Genomic DNA, 21,475 nt, shown 5'->3' with positions numbered 1-21,475 from the left:
TTCTCATCTAAACACTCACATAACGTGTTGATGTTTATGATGAGGTACATGCAGACTGCATATTTGTTTAGTTAAATCTCAGCCTTTTGTGGCTCACTAATCATACTAGGGCATATCATGATTTTACTTTGATTAATTGTGCTTTCATACATTCAAATAATCCCAATTATGTTAAATACCGTGACATTCAGTGTTTTGTAGTTAATTTCGTTTTTATGACTCGATTCTGTGATTCCGTCTGTGTTTTTTTGCATCGTGGAAATCATAGGTCCCCACATATTCCAAGTCTCATGAACACATACAATAGCTTTGTGTGCACCTTTAAATTTGTGATCTATCCACGTAAAGCTATTGTATGAGTTCAAAAAAATCATAGCGCAGGAGTTGTATGGACTACTTTTTAGTAGTATGGACTACTTTTGTTATTTTTTTTTCATCCTTTTCGGAGCTTGATAGCCATTGTCACTATGATCTCTCATAGTATGCAAAATAGCTGTGGGACGTTTCTTAATATTTGTTTTGTGTTCCATTGGAATAAAAGCATATGGGTTTACATAAGGGTGAGTAAATAAATACAGAATTTTCATTTTTGGGTGAACTATTCCTTCAAGGCATTGCATTTTGGCTTGAAATGACATGGGCCTTCAAGGCTTCATTTCTGTAAGCTTTGAAGCTTAGTAATATTTGCTGTTTTATTTGAATCAGATGTGATAATCACCAATAGTTGTGAGTTTGTGTGGTGATAAGGCTCTTCTCAGCTGAGCCTCATTTCACTGGAGTGTCACATGTTTGTGTGAATGCCAGAGTGGTCATGTGTGTGAAGAGAGGATGTGAGGAGGGCTCTCTAGAGACGGATAACTTTCAGTTCTGACTGAGCACACAGAGGCCCACCCTCAGCTGTGTGTGTGGGTCTGTGTGAAATTCAATCCCCCCAGTGTTGCCCTTAAAAGCTCAGAGCTGCTCACCTGTTCCCTCCACCATAGTGATGATGTCACAGGAAGTAAAAATGATTACACATGCGTGACATAAACCTTTGGTTTCTCACGGCAACATTGGTGAGAAATGGGAGATATTGTTCCTCTATTCTTCCAGAATAACACAAAATAACAACACCCAGAAATTTAAAGGTTGTAATTATACTCTATGCTAGTATGCAAACGCAGATGGAAAAGTGCAATCCCTTTGTGCATTCTTAACGTGTGTTCTTGTGTCTCTGTGTTAACAAACGTTAGTACTCAAAAGGACGATGGAGTTACCTTCATATGTCTGTGCCATTAAACTGGATTTGTTATGATTCAGTTAGCTAGCTAGCTATTAGCATGTTGCTAATTTAACTAACTTTAACTATCATGCTCTGCAAGATTGTCTCCAAACTGTTCCTCCACCATAAAAATAGTTGACCTGTTAGAGAACTAATCCTAGAAGAAAACGGTTTATGCTAATGCCTGCTTCCCTAATTGCGGCAATGCTGAAAATGCAATACAAGTTTTGTTAATTGACACATTTGGAAAAGCATTAATGCTTGAAATCAAGCTTGTGTGGCTAGAGGTGTTTTCATTCATGTATCTATGTAGAGTACGTTTCGTTCCTAACACTATGTCCATAAAAGATAAAACTCTTACGATAAAAGCTATCTCTTCAATGTGAATTCGAGTTTTTGTCCTAACCACCGGCGACAGTGCCGAGCAGTTTTTTTTCACAGTTTTTTTCATTATAGTCATAATTTGTCTTTGTCCTTTAAATAATATTTCATCATGTCATATTTATTTATTTTACTAATCAGTGTTACTGACTAAAATGGCATATCAGTTTAGTTGACAAAAATAAACATTTTAGCTATATAATAGCGTAAAATGTAAATACTGAAGTATTTGCTACTTTTTAGAAGTTAATCTTTTGAGAATACCTCACGTTTAGACAGCTAAGGATATTACATCGGAAATACACCAATCAGCCACAACATTAAAACCACCAGCCAAATATTGTGTAGGTCCCCCTCGTGTCGCCAAAACAGCGCCAACCCGCATCTCAGAATAGCATTCTGAGATAATATTCTTCTCACCACAATTGTACAGAGCAGTTATCTTAGTTACCATATACTTTGCCAGTTCGAACCAGTCTGGCCATTCTCAGTTGACCTCTCTAATCAACAAGGCATTTCTGTCCACAGAACTGCCTTGTTTTTGGCAACATTCTGAGTGAACTCTAGAGACTGTTTTTCATGAAAATCCCAGGAGATCAGCAGTTACAGAAATACTCAAACCAGCCCATCTGGCACCAACAACCATGCCACGGTCCAAATTATTGAGATCACATTTTTTCCCCATTCTGATAGTTGATGTGAAAATTAACTGAAGCCCCTGACCCATATCTGCCTGATGTTATGCATTGCACGGCTGCCACACGATTGGCTGATTAGATAATCATATGGATGATTGTTGGTGTCAGATGGGCTGATTTGAGTATTTCTGTAACTGCTGATCTCCTGGGATTTTCACACACAACGATCTCTAGAATTTACTCCGAATGGTGCCAAAAACAAAAAACATAAAATGAGCGTCAGTTCTGTAGATGGAAACGCCTTGCTGATGAGAGAGGTCAATAGAGAATGGCCAGACTGGTTCGAACTGACAATGTATATGGTAACTCAGATAACCGCTCTGTACAATTGTGGTGAGAAGAATATTATCTCAGAATGCTATTCTGAGATGCGGGTTGGCACTGTTTTGGTGGCACGAGGGGGACCTACACAATATTAGGCAGGTGGTTTTCAATGTTGTGGCTGATAAGTGTATGTGTAGCATTTTTTTTTTTAAAGGAAACAATATATTCACAACGCAAGTGACTTGCGCATTAGATCACCTGTCCATTCTCTTCATTGTCAGTGCAGATGTAAGATATTGTTACATAATGTAATATTATGTTAATGTTGTGGATATGGCTGATATAGAATGCGTTTGAGTGAGGTAATTAACCCTTTAGTTAAGTTCATTGTACAGGTGTTATACTACTCTAGCTAATCTGGGAACTTGACAGTGCAGATATTGTTGATTTTTGTATGACTAATTGATTGTGTTCAATTAGTAAGTCATTTGTAAGTACTTTGGATAAAGTGTCTGCAAATGTAAATGTAGGTGTTCAGCTCTTTCAGCTCACAAAGCTAAAGTGGGGAAATCCCCAACGTACTATGACTGAATTATTTGGTTTAATTCTTTCTAAATTTTTCTTTCTTAAAAAAACAGAAAAAAAGAAGAAAAAAACAGTGTTAGTTCATTGTTAATGTCTTGCAGTATTTTTGTCTCGTCATATTTTCATCAACAGTTTTTTTTTAATTAAAACCTTTTAATTATCGTCATGATGCGTCTTTTTCGTCTTCGTTACTGTTGACAAAATCAACAAACCATTCGTCAACAGTTTCATCAGTAATTTCGAGAGATTATCACTGAGTGCTGAGCGACGAGTGGCAGGACATTTCGACCATCACTTGGTTTCGATTTCTGCAGTGTTATGCTGGGTAGCCCCGCCCATTATGAAACCTCATTGGTCCAAAATCCCACTCCACATAACTATACATTAAACATCAGATAACTTATTATTGGCTGTGATTGTGTCGCATTGCGCAACAGTTTGGTTAGGAGACAGTCTTAGACAGGATTAAAATGCGTGGATGGTAATTCTCATCTATATTCATACATAATCATAGTCCTATATTCATACTGGATGTGCATGTTTAAGACTGCGTTCCAGTGGTCTCTCTATATATGAGTTTGTAATCTTGATGTTAGACCAGACTGCTCGGATGTACTGCGTCTGATTAGCAGTATTCCCATTTCCTCTGCTGAGAGAGAGGAAGAGAGACAGGGCAAAAGTAAGAGATTGTACATGCAGCAGACATGGCCTGAGGGCCAGAGAGAAAGAGGGTGTGAAAGGCGTGACTGGAATAACTGCTGTTTCCACCTCGGCTGATGAGCTGCATGCATATGTATTTTCTTGTGTAACTGTGTTCATTACATGCCCCTCAGGTCCTGAAGGAAAGTGGACCCCCACACATGAAGAGTTTTCTCACACGCGTGACGGTGGGAGAGTTCTCGGCGGAGGGAGATGGGAACAGCAAGAAACTCTCTAAAAAAAGAGCGGCCCTCTCCATCTTACAGGAACTGAAAAAGCTGCCAGTCCTTCCTGTAGTGGAGAAACCCAAAGTGCATTACAAGAAACGGCCCAAGACTATATTAAAGGTGGGTCCATTTAAGAGTGGAACCATTTGGAATGGTGTATCCTGTCTTAAAGGGACAGTATACCCAAAAATGAAAATTCTGTCATCATTACTCACATTTACTCATGGCATTCCATAAGTGTATCCCTGTATGGTGTTTTCAATACATTGAAAACCCCAATTTGCTACATGCATTTTTAAAAATTACATGTAATAATACAATTATTAATAAAATTACGTCTTAATAATAATTACCTTGTAATAATAACAAGATAATACCTAACAAGATAATGCCAAAAAGTGCATCAATTGATGCAGTCTTTCAGAATTTAACTGCTGTGCGTTCACAGATATGTGTATTTAGAGTATATTTCAATGACTTTAAATGTGGTTCATCCAATAAGAAGATAGAGCCAGAGCTATCATTTTTAAAAATATAATTATGGTATGTATTTTGCATGATTTAAAGTGTTTAATTCTATATCAATGATCAACCACTATGTAAGCACACAAGGAACTGAGGAAGCACAGCATTCTTTTTATTACTTGAGCCTGCTTTCTGAAAAAGCATGTTCAGTGGCTCACTCACTCATTCACTCAATCATCCTCCTCCTTCTTCATTCTCTTGACAGGTGTACTGACGTGAACATTAACCAGCTGTCCGTCTGCTTTATCAGTGTCTCTCATCCTCTTTCTCATTCTCTTTTTCATTCTCAATGTCTCTCTCAGACAGGACCAGAGTATGGACAGGGCATGAACCCTATTAGCAGACTGGCTCAGATTCAACAAGCTAAAAAGGAGAAGGAACCAGAATATATGCTGCTGTCAGAGAGAGGGATGCCCCGCCGCAGAGAATTCATCATGCAGGTACATTACACTGAGAGAGAGAATCAGGAGGTGTAAAGTGAAAGAAATACTAAGGATGGAGTCTTGGACAAACGCTGATAACCTCCCACTGTGCAATCTGTCTTAATCACAAAGACTGTCATCTCCTCCGGCTCTGATTACTGCTGACCTTCAGCGCTGTCAAAGTCACGCAGTCACACACTCACAATCTCTCATTCATCATCTACCCATAGCAGTAGTTAATAGATAATTAGTCTTAATTTAGATGATTTTTTGGGATAATGTGTCCCTGTATATACAAGCACAGCTTTAAAATGCAACTTTGTGCAAAGGTTTGTGCCTATATTATCATGTAAGTGTATTTATGCCCTTGACCTCTTGCACAAGCCAACACTTTTCAAATCCCAGGGCTGTTGCTTTGTATTGAATTGTAAAACTTTTTTTTCATGCATTCACAGTTTTGTTTATATTTCACACTGCATTACTGCTTTTGAAATGTAGTAGAGTAATTGAGAGTAGAGTAATTTAGAGTCGAGTGTGGTAGAGTAATTCAGAGTAGAGTAATTATGAGCAGTGGTGGGTGTATCCTATTACCAAGTAATTAGTTACTGTAATCAAATTATTTTTTATTCAAAAAGTAATGTAATACATTACATTTTAAATTCTTGTAATCAGATTAGTTACTGATTTTCAATTAATTACTTTTAAATTAAGAGAAGAGTAGAGTGATGTAAATTTGAGTGGAGTAGATTAATTCAGATTAGAGTGTAGTAGAGTAATTATAGAGTATAGTGTAATAGAGCAATTTAGAGTGGAATAATGTAGAGTGTAAAAGAGTAATTTAGAGGAGAGTGGAGCAGAATGGAGTAGAATTGAGTGAAGTAGATTAATTCAGAGTAGAGTGCAGTAATTTAGAGTAGAGTGGACTAAAATACAGTAAAGTGTAGTAGAGTAAATTAGAGTAGAATTATCTAGAATAGAGTGTAGTAGAGTAATTTAGAGTAGAGTGTGGTGGAGTAATTCAGAGTGTACTAGAGTAATTATGAGTAATTTAAGAGTAGAGTTTGGTCAAGTAATTTAGAATAAAGTGTGGCAGAGTAATTTATAGTGGAGTAGAGTATTGTAGAGTGGAGGAATTAAAGAGTAATGTAGAGTGTAGTGGAGTAATTAAGTGAAGAGAACAGTGGAGTAAAGTTGAGTGGAGTAGAGTAATTTAGAGAAGACTGGAGCACAGTTGAGTGTAGTAGAGTAATTAAAGAGTTGAGTACATTAGAGCAATTTATAGTGGAGTAAAAGAGTAATTTAGAGGAGAGTGTAGTAGAGTAATTTAGAGTAGAGTGCAGTCATTTAGAGTTGATTAAAATGTCCTAGAGTGAGAAATTAAAGTTATGTAGAGTGTAGCAGTGTAATTAAGAAAAGAGTAGAGTGGAGTAAAGTTGAGTAGTGTAGAGTAATTTAGAGGGGAGAGTGGTAGAGTGATTTAGAGTAAAGGATAGAAGTGTAATTCAGAGTAGAGTGAAGTAGAGCAATTTAGAATGGAGTAATGTAGAGTGTAAAAGAGAAATTTAGAGGAGAGTGGAACAGAGTGGAGTAAATTTGAATGAAGTAGAGTAATTCAAAGTAGAGTGTAGTAGAGTAATTTCAAGTAGAGTCATTAAGAGTTGAGTAAAGTGGCCTAGCGTGGAGGAATTCAAGAGTAATGTAGAGTGTAGAAGAGTAATTAAGTCATTTTTATTTGTATAGCGCTTTTCACAACACACATCGTTTCAAAGTAGCTTTACAGGAAATCATGCATTAACAAAAAATGAAACTATAATATCTAATGTCTTGGAGTGATCATTGTGTAGTTTGATTAAATATGATTGTAAATTGTGTATAGAAATTAAATAATAATTGTATTTAGAACCTCTGTGAGCAAGCTGAACACAAAACTCCATAAGATATTGGTTAATAGAGAAAAATAACCTTGGGAGAAACCAGGCTCACTGTGGGGGCCAGTTCCCCTCTGGCTAAACAACATGAATTTATTGCCAGTACTAGTTATTTGTGTGCAGTGCAAGTCATGGTTTAAAATTTGTACATTGAGCATTAAGGTCCAGTGTTTAAAAAAATATTTTTTATTAACTGTAAGATTGACTAATGTTTTTGAAGTTCATCCTGAATTAACTGCAGAAGTTCACATAGATGCATTGTCCTTTGTTAGTTGGCTGATGAAGGCTTTTGTTGGCAATTAAATTATAGTCTATTTATTCCATTTCAAGATTGTAGTTCATCAATAGACAAAGGTGATGCAGGCAGAGATCAGTGAGGTGCATCGCAGTTCAAATGGCAGGTCATTTCGGTGAGGATCGGTGGGGTCCATCCTAAGGCCAAGGTTCAGGCAGTGGCATATGAAGTATCCGATGTCTTACAGTTGGAGTTGGCATCAGTTCATCCTTTGAAGTCAAAAGAATGAAGTGATGTCTGGCTAGCACCGGCTGTAGTTTGTCAACAACACGTAGCAGTGGAGTCTGACACCAAGCAGGAATGGAGCTGGATCTGGCTGACTCTGGTAACCTCGGGATATGAATTGAGACATGGTTAAGACATGGAAACAAATAGAATAATATTAACGTAGATGCCATTCAATTTTATGCAGCGTTATAGATCGTGATAGATGTTTCTGGTTCTGGCAGACCTAACTAAAGCAGCCCAATTGTGAGTTGATGGATAAATTAGTTGTATGCCTGGCTAAATAGATGAGTCTTTAGTCTAGACTTAAACTGAGTGAGTGTGTCTGCGTCCCGAACAGTTTTTAGGAGACTACTCCATAGTTTAGGAGCCAAATATGAAAAGGATCTACCTCCTTTTGTGGATTTTGATATTCTTGGAATTATTAACAAGCCAGAATTGTGTGGGGCCTGGGTAACTCAGCGAGTAAAGACGCAGACTACCACCCCTGGATTTCGTTAGTTCGAATCACAGGGCATGCTGAGTGACTCCAGCCAGGTCTCCTAAAGCAACCAAATTGGTCCGATTGCTGGGGGGGTAGAGTCACATGGGGTAACCTCCTCGTGGTCGCTATAATGTGGTTGGCTCTCGGTGGGGCACGTGGTGAGTTGTGCGTGGATGCCGCGGTGGATTGCGAGAAGTCTCTACTAGGGATGCACCGATACCACTTTTTCTCTTCTGATCCGATTCCGATATCGGAAATCTCAGTATTGGCCGATATCGATTCCGATCTGATACTAGTGTTGTTTTTTTGCATAATCTGTTTAGAATATCTTTACATTATTGTATGGAACTAATTGGGTATGCTCTTTAATATGTAAAGAAACACAAACCTCTAACTACACATTATTTCAATATAAATGTATAGCTTATTAAGAAACTTTATTGTTAACTAGTATACTGGATAATGCAGCAGCAAAATTAACAGTAATTCCAGTATAAGTCATCAGTAGAAAAGAAGCCGGTTTTTTTATTATTATTTATTTATTTATTTTTTGCAAAATTTTTCAACTTGTATCTGGACTTTAAAGATTCAGATCTCTTTTTTTGTTCAATTTAGTTGTAAGATATCAGCTCACTTTTCATTCACATAGTTATTTTTTGGAACCCATTCAACTTAAATATTATTATAATTTGTAAACAAATGATAATTATAATAATATATTATAATAGTAATATATATTAATATATCTCAATCATGCACCTTTTGTCACGGATCCACCGGTCTCTCTTTCTTCATCATTGCCGTCACAGCGCTCACTCTCCCCTGAGTTCTGATTACTTTGTATGACATTAAGTGATAAATGAAAACTATTTATTTCATTACTTTTGAAGACATCCACACTATGCAACATTTTTCCCAAGTGCCTAAAATTTTGCACAGTACTGTACATTATGAAGAGACTCTTCCAGCACTACCACACATAAATGCACATACACACAAAGCAAGTATCAAGCAGCATCCAAGTTGGAGTTCCTCATCCCTGTCTCTCGTCCGATAATCCATGCTTTAAATTTGTGAGCGTGTGGTAACGCAGCCTCTAACTGATTCTCCATGCTCCTTTCACTGTTGCATTAGACTCTGCTTGTGTGTGTTTCTTTTGTGTGGCCTAGTCGCTTCTAAAATTTCCACATTGTTCCCCTCTGGCCTGTGAGCATCAATACGTGTCTGTTTTCAGGGTTTCATCCACACACCATCTTCCCCACCTGCTGCTTTGCTCCTAATAAATATGGAAAGATAGTTTTCTGGGTTAGAGATTGTTTTATATTCAGGTTTGACATCACCATTTTCTGCTTGAAAATAAACTACAACAGATTGATTGTGGTTGTATTTTTTTGGCAGCGTTTGGCCTCCTTGTAGTTTGTTTTTACAGGCAATTTTGTTCAGACTTTTTCAGACCACCTTTGATGTATTATTGTGGCTTATTTTATTAAAGGTCCTAGTTTTGTTGCTGCATGAAGGAAAAAGAAACTTACATTTGATTTAAATAATCCAACTGCTGTTTAGTCACTAGTGGTAACTGTAATGAGTCATGCCAAAAAATATTAAGTCATGCCAAAAAAAAAAAAAAAGCAAATGGTTTTCTCTTGTTCATACAAACTCCCTAGTAGTACTGTAGACATTTACATTAAAGGTATTGCCTCCACACGCTGGATAGGCTGGTGTTCCTGTAGCTGAAATGGTAAAGCATGGCACTAACAATGGCAATGTTATGGGTTCAATTTTCAGGGAATGCACGGACTGATAAAATATATACCTTGTGACTTTGGGGAAAAAGTGTCTGCCAAATGCATGAATGGAAATTGAATCAAGATAGCTCTTAAAAATCTACTACTGTGTATATGTGTGTTGGCAGGTCAAAGTAGGTACTGAGGTGACCACAGGAACTGGACCCAATAAGAAAGTGGCTAAGCGTAATGCAGCTGAGGCCATGCTGCTTCAACTGGGCTACAAGGCTTCTACACCATTACAGACCACTCCAGAAAAGGTTAGTTTCAACAAGTGTTGGAAGCTACTTTTAACTAAGCTACTCTTTATTTAAAGTAGTTGTCAACTACTGTCAAGATATAATTTTGAAAAAGTAGTTAGCTACACTACAAGTTACTAACCAAAAGTATCTACATTAAAACTATGCACTATTTATTTTATTTTTTTATTGTCATCATTAGATTAAATTCCAAATATTTAAAGTACTTATCTGGCACAAAAACAATGAGGATCTCAATTAGTGCAACAACATCAAACTTGAACACCTAAATGTACACTAAAGACACCAATAAACACCTTAATGTATATAACTGAATTGAAAACGTAGTCATAAACAGCAATATTTGTTTTTTGCAATGTTACCCAAAAAAGAGCAACCCTAAAAACAGACCAGCCTAACCACCTTAGGCTTGTTTAAGCTGATTTTTCAGCAGGAATGTTGCATTTTGTCACAATATACTACTAGTAGCCTGACCTAAATATGCTCTAACTATCCTCTGTCATTAACAACAATTATAGGTAATTTGAACATTAAATTCCATGTTTTTACATTAAAGGTGGAGTAAGCGATTCCTGAGAAAGACTGTTGATATTTGAACTCAACAGCCAAACAAACACACCCCTCCCTTCAGTGCTCCTTCAGAAGCTCCACCCCCAAATTCATGCATGCGCAATAGTGTTGTGTGGATCAGTCTGATCCACTTTATTTTTTTCCCATTTACAGAGCCAGGGCTGTGTACAAACACCAGATTTTTTTTCAGCGCCCACACAGGCAATTAGCGGACCATGAAGAGATATTCGCGGAATTTGACAAAAAGTGTATTGGATTAAAATGATTTACTCCACCTTTAAGTAACTATCTAATGTCTTTGTCATATCTCAGTCCTTTATCCTTGTATAGCGAGCTAATTACCCAATGTCTTCACCACATTCGGTATGAACAATGTAGCAGGGGGTATCAGATGCCCATCAGTGAAAGAGTATTATGGATGTATAAGTTTGTATCATCATGCTGCTTTCTATTTTAATGTATACAATCTTAATCTTTAAATCCCCCATCTACTTTGTCTTTGCGAGTTAGTGACACTTATGCCATGATGTCTCAATTTGGTTGCGATTCTCCCTTTCTAATGGAAACAAGGGAAAGCGACTTGTCTGACACGCGTGAAAAGGGGTTTGCTAAACTGGCCCACTCTCTCTTCTCTCTCTCTCTCTCTCTTTCCATTTCTTCCTTCTCCTCTATTATCGCAACATTGGCCACAGATGGACAACAAAGGCTGGAATGGACAAAGGGCTGCTTTTCCTGAAACAACGACCAACAGTAAGTGTTTTTCTCTCTGTCTGTGTTTCCCGGTATAGGTGATGGCGGGCCGTTTAATCTATCTGACTGATAAATAAGGAACCGAGTCTCGGCTCAGTCAGAGACTCGCTTCTGTGTAGAGCCTGTGAATTCCTCCCTATTCAGACAGACTTATGTGCGTTCCCAGGGGGTCTGTGGGACCACTGTATTACACACACACACACACACACATGCTGGTGTGGCTATCCTTATGAGGACTTTCCATAGACAATGTTTTTTATACTGTACGAACTATAGATTGTATCCCCTAACCCTACCCCTAAACCTAACCCTCACAAAAAACTTTCTGCATTTTTACATTTTCAAAAAAACATTGTTTAGGATGTTTTTTTTAAGCGATTTGAATTATGGGGACACTAGAAATGTCCTCATAAACCACATTTATAGCATAATACCCTCATAAACCACCCAAACCTGTACACACACACACACACACACACACACACACACCAGCCACCCACAAACACTTCTCCACATGACAAATATAATTTTCTTAATCTGTATTTTTGTTGTGTGTTCCAGTAAAAACATATCTACACATCCTAAAAAGAAGAATAAATGTACTTCTTAAGCAAAATTGTATAGGCTTGGTCTTAAATACACACCCACCTGTTGGTGATGCCAATCAGAAGTTGGAGACACAACCCATGATTTTTGTGGTGTGTTAAGATCCAAGAATTTTGGTTGAAGGTTCAGAGTTTTATGTGTGACGTATTGGGCACTCAAATTTCATTTTGCCCCAGACTCTGTATTTTAGATGATGGGGCAGTCATCAGTATAGGGAAGAAACTCATAAAAAAATTGGGTCCTAACCAGTGTCATGATCGCCAGACAAGTTGTTTTAAGGGGATGGAAGTTGGCTGGAGCGCCACCATTTCGGGAGTGGTGCTTGGAGATGGGGAGGGTAGCGGCATTCGAAGAAGGGTCATCTAGAAAACTGGGGAATTTGGATTTATTTGTTGGGAAATGGGCCAAATATTTGGCGTTCTTGGAGGGCTCTCGGGGTGGGACAGTGGAGAGAGAGGTGTAGTTATTGATGTGTGTTATTATATATATATATATAATTTTTTTTTTTTTTTTTTTTTTGTGTGTGTGTGTATGTGCTCATGTGTGACCACAGGGGTGTTTGTTGAGGGTCGGGGTGGGGTTGGAGATTGGGAGTGGGAGGTGTGGTAGTATTCTGTATATATATGTTTTGCTTTTCTTTGTTTGTTGTGTGAATCAATAAAAATGTTAATCACAAAAAAAAAAAAATATTTACTTTATAATTTGTCTCAAAGAACATGCAAGAAATTAGTTATTCATCAGTTATTTTAATTATTTAAATATGTAAATGTTTTAAAAAAATAGCGGATAGAGTTAGACACATTTTTACAGGTATAAATCTTTGATTCAAGTATATATTTACATGCCATGAAATCAGTGGTCATGCTGTAATTAAGTTGGGCAAAATCTTTTGCTGTTTTCCAGTGCAATTTTTAATAAGGATCAAAGGGGCAGATTCAATTCATATCAAGCTTTTTTGGCACGATAAACTTAAGTGTGCATTGCCAATGCATTATTAGACACTATACATACAGATATAAACACAATGCTAAAGTTTAATTTGCTGAAGTTTAAAATCTCAAAACTATTATTTTATCTGGCTGCCATTCAGTCTCTATTGCGCACATGCTGGGTCTCACGCAGTTTTTGCATTTAACTCTGGTTTAGATGACAGTGAGTGAGCATTTTCGGGTGCTGCGAAGAGATACTGTAGCTTGCCCGTATCTCTCCCACACCTGGCTCACCACTTGTGGTCTCCATTCTCCGTATGGTAAATCTGCTCCAGTGATTATTATACCCGGGACACTCGTTGAGCGGAATGAAAAAGTGTGAACTGCTCCACACAATCAGTTTCTGTGCTAGGATATGCAGTCGAGTCAAGCGTGTACCTCCTGGGAATTTATATATTCCAGTTTTAACCACAGGAAGTGGGGAAAAACATTAGTGAAGTTTCAGGAAGTGAACAAAATGGATACTGCATTAATTGCATTATTAAATCACATTAAGCAGTTGACTATTAATTGCAGAAATGAATGTGTTAAATTTCCCAGCCCTAAAAGTAAGACTTGTCGTTATAGAATGTGGCTTGAATTGTTTCTTTTTCTCACCCCATTAGCAAATTTTTTTTTAAATTTATTTACAATTTTTTTTGGTCTTTTTTCATTTTAGAGTAAACCTCACTAACTTTTGTTACAATTATGCTGAAAACATGAAAAAACTATTTGCCAAGGGGCTAAGAAAAATAAACTTAATTCAAGATAACATTTTTTATTTAGATATTTAGATGTCTTTTTTTCCAGTACAAATATCTCAACATTCTACAGAACAACATAAATGTCAGGAAAATTGTGTACAATACTTAGATAATAATACTTGTTTTCATAAAAATATGTTGAATGAAGTTTATTTCTCATATCCTATTGACAAAAAGTTTAAACTTCACAAAGTATTGATAGATGGATTACAATTTTCCATTTGGGTAAGAAAAAGATACTTCCAAGATGTATTCTCTGCAAGCAAGCCTTTTATATTAGGCAGTAGAAGTACATTTATCTTATTTTAAGGGTGTTTATATATTTTTTCCTGGAAAAAAGACATAAATACTGATTACAAAAATGATTTTTTTATAGTACAGGGTAGAACTATGGTCTGCCATCAAGGCTTAGGATTATGTGAAATTGCATGATGGTAAATAATTTTCTTACATAAAAATCACTGTCAAATGATCAGACAGCTCTAACAGCGGACACAGGTTCTCTCGAACACACAGGATGCACACATACCTCCTAGATATGCAGGTTACAACAACAGTAAAACAGATGGATATGCCCGACATCCTTGTATATACAACATTCATCGGTGAATTTGCACTGACCGCATCATGTAATTAGGTGTCTGCAATTTTGTTGCTTGCTTCAATTGAATCAGTGCTGAGCTTAACAGCTGTTTTGGATGAATCTGTGAAAAACAAATGTTTTTCTAAATGATCTCACTTATGTTATTACGTTGGAGTGTATTTGACCCAACTTTGTAGTGACATTCCTGGAACCAGCACACGCACTGACGAATGCTTTTGGCTTATGGAAACACCTTTATTACTGTGTTTAAGCCAACCATTTCTTACTACTTTTCCTTCTCCATAATTAATTCAGTTCAAATCATTAAATGAACACTCCATTCACTATCTATTTTTGCTCTTTAATTTAAATTTCTTATAAAGTATAAAGTTTTAAAAGTTTTAAATCCATTCACTTATAGTGGTTGCCTTCAAAAAATATTTAATGGATAGCAATGATGTCCTTGTTGTATTTGCATACTGAACAGTGATTGGTTGTCTGTCTTGCATTTATTTGCATACTGAATTGCGATTTTTACTGTCCTTTCTTTCTTGCATCAACTTAACCATCTACAGCTGCCTTTACACTGCAAAGATGGTGTCACATTGTGTTAATTCTTGTGCACAGTCAACAGAAAACAAGATGCGTGCTGAGTGTTTCGTTCATCCTCTGGTTTTTTGTCATCTCTCTGATTCTTTAGACACACAGTCAAACTCACGCAAACTAAAGGGGAATGCTATTTTGCGTCTGTTTGCACAAAAGATCCAAGTGATTGACGTTTCTATGTTTCTGTCCTCCTGGGCCCTTGCTGGGGATATAATCCCCAACTTCTTTTGGCCATTTCTCTGCTTTGGACAAGAACCATTCTTCTATCACACTTGATCTCACCGGTGTTGTTAAACCTCATTTATCGCCTAATTGTCTTTCTTACAATCTTTTCCAATCAGCGAGCATAAAATGTCAGAATAACGCTTGCTAATTTACCGTTTCTGAAAGCTGCCAGTGGGAGAATGAATGTATCTGAGGGGTGTTAACTCAATTCAGAGCAGATGTGTGTGTCAGTGACCTGGGAACCAAGTTTTTCTTTTCCACCTCTGTGGGCACAGAACTAGGTTCTCTAAACCAGATTTACGGTACTTTGTTCATCCCCGCAAACTGCAGATTCATCTGAACAGCATCTAGATTTTGCAAGAAGAGTGATTCAGATCCTTAGTGCTGCATTCATACTTTATTGCTGTAATGTCTTCTCCCTGTGGCCATTCAAAGTGACACATGGAGCTGTATGCCCAGGGTTGGATCCCTCTCAACAGTATTATGGTACAGGATGAACTAGACTCTGAAACAAAAAGGAAATTTAGCCGAGATTATGCGGTGAGTCACACTGGGTGTCATGGGGCCATGTAACATGGTGTATTTAGAGCAACAAGACAATGTGTCAAATGTTATAAATCAATTTCCCTCACTGTTATTCTGCACTTGAACAGACAGAGTAAAGGTTGGAGCTTTAAGAATCAAGGAGATGCATGTCATGTTATTGATAAACTTTTATTTTCCTGTTGAAACAGTGGCTTTGCATTCAGTGTGAGTGCTCAGGCATATTGAACTATCATGGGGGACCTGGGGTCACGTTCCCCTCCCTGTCCCCACCCTCTCATCCCCCTATTAAAGTCTTTCAATAAATGCCATTTTAAAAATGTCCTAATTCCCCCAAAATTATTAAAAAAAAAGATTTCCCTTAAATTCAAGATCTTTTTTTCTAACAAAATTTCTAACATGGGTTACAGAGTTGAATGGTTAAGTTTGTGTTGAATGCAGACTAATTAAGACAAATTTGTACAAATTGAGAAAACAAAATTAGATGGTTTACTTGTCTTTTTGCCATGCTGTAGAAATGTGACTAAGTAGGGGTGGAAAAAAAAATTATTCTGTTACAAATCACGATTTCTTGAGACAAACGATTTTAAAATCGTTTCTGATGAAAATCGATTTTTAATTTAATAAAAAACATTACACGCTTAGCTTAATACTGTATGCTAATACAATGATAGATCGGTAGAATGATACATAGATAGATATAGAACGAAAGATATAAGAATCAATATTTGTGCGGAGTTCCACACAAACAGGTTTTCTCTCTGAGAATTATCGTCTCTTTAATTCTTGTTTAGTCCTCAGCCATCAAATCGCTGCTTGTTCACTGTTGGACGTCTAATCCTCTGCTATTGGTAATGTTCCTGTTATTATGTATAATCCACAAGCTTGTTTGTGAGGTGTTGTGGATAGTATTTTTCAGTAGTCATTCTGCAGATTTTTTCTGATACTGTCTTGATAAATAGTTGCAGTAAAAAAAGCTAATCATACTGTTGGATGCGATTAAACTACATGTTGCGCGCCTGCACTATTTATAATCTAACAGCTATGCACTTTTGAAAGTGGAATGAGGATTGCTCTGTGACTCCAAGCACTCCAAGTCCAGTAAATTGTGTCATTGTGCCACCTGTATTGAGGCCTTTCTTTTTCCTACTTTTCTTATTTTGATAGTTTTGTGCGATAAGAGGTTATACTTAATTAGCCTATTTATTTGTTGAATATTCATTAGTAACCCTGTTTTAAAGGGCTGTGCTTGCTGTCCATATATCCTTATGAAATGTTTCTGATTGGGGTCACATGGACAAAGTGCAGCCAAATTATTAATTGGTTCCTCAACACTGACTGGTTGACTATTGCTCAGATAACAGACCAACTAGTCAACTATGAAAATTGGTAGTTTTGCATCTCCCTAACTTTTACCTGCAAATTCTGTATTACAGAGTGAAACAGTTGTCATGTTGGACACAACTATTTTTCAATAAACATTTTTTCTTAGAAAAAAGGGATTAACACAGCTAAATATATCATAGCAGCTAATCGCAATACTTAAAGAATTGAAGATTTGAAAGATTTGAAAAATCGCAATACATATCGAGTCTTCACCAACACAAAATAGGTATCGTTTTAAAAACTTAGAAGCTCTACTTTACAATGCATGTAGGCATTATGACCAAAACTGAACAAGTGCTTTGAAATTTGCATACAAATCAGAAGTGTTCCATTTTGATAATCTATTAAAAATTTTACTGTTCATGTTATTGTAATCAGTAAAAAACAAACTCAACAAATAGACATGTGTCACAAGTTGTTGGAAAGCTCTCAAAGAGTAGAATACAACTAGCCTATTGTGTGTTTTACTCAGAGACAAAAATATGTCTTTGATATACCTGTTCATGTGAACAGGTGTTGCTTATATGCCGCATTTTCGCTTAAACTTCACAAAAAATAAACGGAACATAAAATATCACATACCATTACTTAGAGGATGTACACACAAAGTAATCGGATGCATAGATCATTAGATAACCCACACAAAGCACAATGTGCACATGGCATCTGGCTATCTGACATCTTGCTATCTGGCTACAAACACGTTAACTTTCCTGGATCAGATGATGTCGTCAGAAATGCTGTAGCATCATGGAATGCTAAACCAATCGGACTGGGATCAGATTGCTCCAACCAGTGGTGATAGTCCTCCATATTTTGGCAGAGTCATGTGATCAATCACTGTAATTACATATGGCCACCAGAAAATGGCACCAAGTACATGACACATGACTCAATGATGACTCAAATGGCACAGAATGAAACTCATTCTGTGAAATCTCTTTACTAAAATCATGCCTGCATGCTATGCAAACCTTTAGTCATTGTTGTGTTTGCATGTGTAATTAGTTCTTATGTACAATTATTATGTTTAATATGTTTGGAGAGGCTTTTTGACACTAAGATAAATTATTTTTGTAATGCTATAACTTTTGATTGTTGTATCAACACAAACTTTTACTCATATACAGGTGACATGATTGGGAACAAAACAAAAGCAGTATTTCGGAGGTACCTTATTTACACCTTAGAGAATATATAATGTCAACTCAAGTTTATATGTGATTTTTCAGCAGTTTAATATATAAGACAATATACAGTAAGCCTTTAATTTTTGGGTATGCCACTGAAACAGGACATCTTTAAATAAACTCAGAGCTTAAATTGTTAAACTAGCTACTTTTTATGCAAGATTAAATTGACATTTGATAAAAGTTTACATGTCTTATAGCATATAATAGTATATTTACATATCTAATAAAAAAAGCATAAGATTTGCGCCTTAATGCGTTAAACAAATAAGTAATGGAACACCAAAGTGGAAAGTGCCACATGGTATTTCCACTATAATTCATGTGTAGCTTAATGAATTGATAAAGAAAATGAGGTGTGAGGGACGAATTGAGGGAGAAACAGGGAGTCTTAAGTGTTGCATCGTGTCTCAGAAAACCAACAGATCTTATTAATTGAGTTTTTAAACCCATATGGCTATGTATGGCTATGAAAAAAATAAAAGCCAAAACTCCATTCCAATTTAGATAAACATTTCAGCAGATTTTTTTCCTTCTATTTACATTTTTTTTTCTGGCAAAGTTGCCATATTTCACTTCCTCTTGTATGTTCCTGGTTTGTGTTTGTGTGAGTGTGAGAAAGTGTCCAAAGAAAGCACTGTTTGTGTGTGTGTTTGTGTGTGTGTGTAAAAAGGGAGAAAAGTAGTGCCGGAATCCACGAACAGTGGATGTATGAGTAAGACAGGGCTCTGCTTTTGTGTGTATGAATATGTCAGTGTGTTAGTGTTTAGTGTCTTAGAGTATTGCTTCATTGTGTTGATTTACAGTTGGGCCTTGTGTGTTATCTGTTTTAAATCACAGCTTGGGCCATGAGCTGGCCAAACTCCAGTCCACCATTCTCAAATTCAGCCCATTATGCTGGGTGGAACCTGTTGGAACAAAGAGAGAAAGAGAAAAGGGGGTGCTGAGGGGGATGGGGGCATCGTTTTTTCTTCGTATTTATGTGCTTTTTGTTGTAGCTCTCTGCTGATGTCATCCTGGCTCACACCTTTTGTTTTATGCCATTTTAAGTATGCATTTTTCTTATATGGGCCTGCAACTCTGTTTTCTGTAGCATGAAATTCGAGTTGTCATGTAACATTTTAAAAAAAAATCAGTGTTGGTTGCCTCCTTGCCAGTCAACCTTGCTGAACATGTCCGGAGAGAATTCCAAACTGCTGGTTTTCATTTAGCTTTCTCACTCCATGAATTAAAGAGCTGCGTCAACAGCACGACACAGTGTTCAGAGGAACTGTCTATTTACATTTCTTACAATTTCCTGTGATAATATTTACCGATTTTATGGACCGAACGCTAAGTTAAATCAGTTGTTGCTTGCGCTGGGTTGTCAGAAATCATGGAAACAGTCGGCTGCTTTTGGAGATTTGATTCAGGGCAGCAAATGCAAACAGGAAGCAGAATCGATGCACAGCTGAAGACATTTGCTAAAGTGACTCACTTCTATATTTTGTTGTCTGTTTGGGTAGATAGGCAGCTCTGTTCTTAAGAACCTGCTATGAATCAATTCTTAAGTTTAGTACGGCCAAAATATCAAGTAGTATTGTACGTTCAATAGAATACTTAACTCCTTAAACTCTATGGACCTGCTGGTGGGTCCAAAGGGGGCACTATATCGCAAAAAAAGTTTACGCTTAAAACAAGTCTCAATATACGTAAGTCAGACATATGAGAGCATTTGAAAGCTTAGAATCTGAACTTTTCAGAGATAGCCATCACTTCTGCATTTGTTACTTAAAATAACAAAATAAGGCCTCAAAACATTCACGTTGAAAATTAGCACCCCCTAGAGGTAATGGGGTAGACATATTAATATGAAAAGTCCTTCACATAGCACCTAATTGGACAAGTCATATATCAAATGAAAGCTCTCACTCTCAGCGACTGTACAGTTTATTTTGTTGCCCTAATACCACAGTTCGAAAAATTTTAAAAAGAATCACAAAGTGATTTATGATTTCTGTAAGTAACAGGGTAAGGGATGGGCAAGGAGGTGGCTGGAACCGGCTAAACAGTCAAAGTAAAGTTTAATGATAAAACTCAACATAAAACAAAAACAAACGCAGACACGTATGCAACGCGGCTGCGTGCGTCTCTCTCTCCCTTGAACTGGTGCCTCCAGCTCGTCTTTATCCCCCTCCCAGCTGATTAGCCCGATTCAGGGTCGGCCGTGTGTCCTCACGGCCTGGCCCCACCCTTTTCCTCATCGCACTCCTCCATCGCCCGATTCAGGGAAACCCCCGGCATGATTCACTCCCCTTCCTGGAGGAGGGGGCATTGCCCTTCTGGCCGTGCCTGCCTGCAGGTCTACCCTGCCTTTCTGGAGCCCTGGGAGAGACGAGGGGAGGGAATGGGGAGAGGGAAAGAGCAAGGCGGAACGACAGAGAGAGAGGGAGAAAAACTTGCCCGCCAGTTCCCAGATGCGCCGTCGCCCGGTCCTCAACTGCTCCTCCGCCCTCTAGCGGATGCCAGCTCGCTCCTCCATAAAAGCATGCTAAACAAATCATCAGAAAAATATATTTTCGACTATTGATGATAACATTTTATATATCATCACAAAGGGTAGGATCTCAGCTTTCTAATGACGCTTTGATTGAGCTTCTAGTCCACTTGAGGCTGAGATATTCAATTAAATAACGAGGGTGGTGCATGAACTGAAAATGAGACTGAATGTCTATGGACAAGCACATCTTTGAAGGCAAAAATGCTTATCCCTTACTGGCAATTTTCTCTCATATTTAATTGAAATGTTCAGAATCTATTTACTGGGTCATTTTATGGTTTTAATATGCAAAGCTATAGTGTAGCAGTGAACACGTGCTCTGGCACAGTGAGTCATGGTGATAATGCGGGTGACGCAAGTTCAGATTTATCTAGTTACATTTCCTGATCTATTTCTCACTATCCCTGTAATTAAAGGGGTCATGAAAAGGAGAATAAAATTTTCCTTGATATTTACACATATAAAAGAACAAACTGTAAATTTCAGAACTCAAAACTTACTCCCCAGTCTACGCTTAAGTTTTAAGGAGGCACTTAGGCCAAAACCGAGCATTTCAGACAAGAGGGCCAAAAACAGGGTGGAAAATGATCATATATTACTAAATTGTGACTGGTGCCAAAAAACCTTTATAACTGTATCATTGGGCCTCAGGGAAAATAATAAAATTATAAAAAAATAGCACTTCAAAACTAGCTAAAATACCAAAA

At 37.3% G+C, this 21,475-nt stretch overlaps 1 protein-coding gene and 1 long non-coding RNA gene across 6 annotated transcripts in view; one reads left to right on the top strand and one right to left on the bottom strand.

Moving 5' to 3' along the window:
• Positions 1 to 21,475, top strand: part of LOC127431424 (double-stranded RNA-binding protein Staufen homolog 2) — a 170,763-nt gene that overhangs the window by 49,654 nt on the left and 99,634 nt on the right. For all 5 annotated transcript variants that reach the window (XM_051681806.1, XM_051681804.1, XM_051681807.1 and 2 more), the window contains exons 8-11: positions 4,023 to 4,235; positions 4,943 to 5,080; positions 9,907 to 10,038; positions 11,301 to 11,358. In XM_051681806.1, coding sequence (XP_051537766.1) covers positions 4,023 to 4,235; positions 4,943 to 5,080; positions 9,907 to 10,038; positions 11,301 to 11,358 — 541 coding nt within the window. The remainder of the gene's footprint in view (positions 1 to 4,022; positions 4,236 to 4,942; positions 5,081 to 9,906; positions 10,039 to 11,300; positions 11,359 to 21,475) is intronic.
• LOC127431438 (uncharacterized) lies at positions 6,775 to 9,303 on the bottom strand. Its single transcript, XR_007895608.1, has 3 exons — positions 8,988 to 9,303; positions 8,754 to 8,830; positions 6,775 to 7,615 (listed from the first exon to the last, which is right to left on the bottom strand). It is a non-coding gene; the product is annotated as an uncharacterized LOC127431438 (long non-coding RNA).

Source organism: Myxocyprinus asiaticus, chromosome 41 (genome assembly GCF_019703515.2).
Source record: "Myxocyprinus asiaticus isolate MX2 ecotype Aquarium Trade chromosome 41, UBuf_Myxa_2, whole genome shotgun sequence".
Classification (NCBI taxonomy): domain Eukaryota; kingdom Metazoa; phylum Chordata; class Actinopteri; order Cypriniformes; family Catostomidae; genus Myxocyprinus; species Myxocyprinus asiaticus.
Note: the sequence above shows the minus strand (reverse complement) of the source record. Positions and strands in the feature narration are given on the sequence as shown.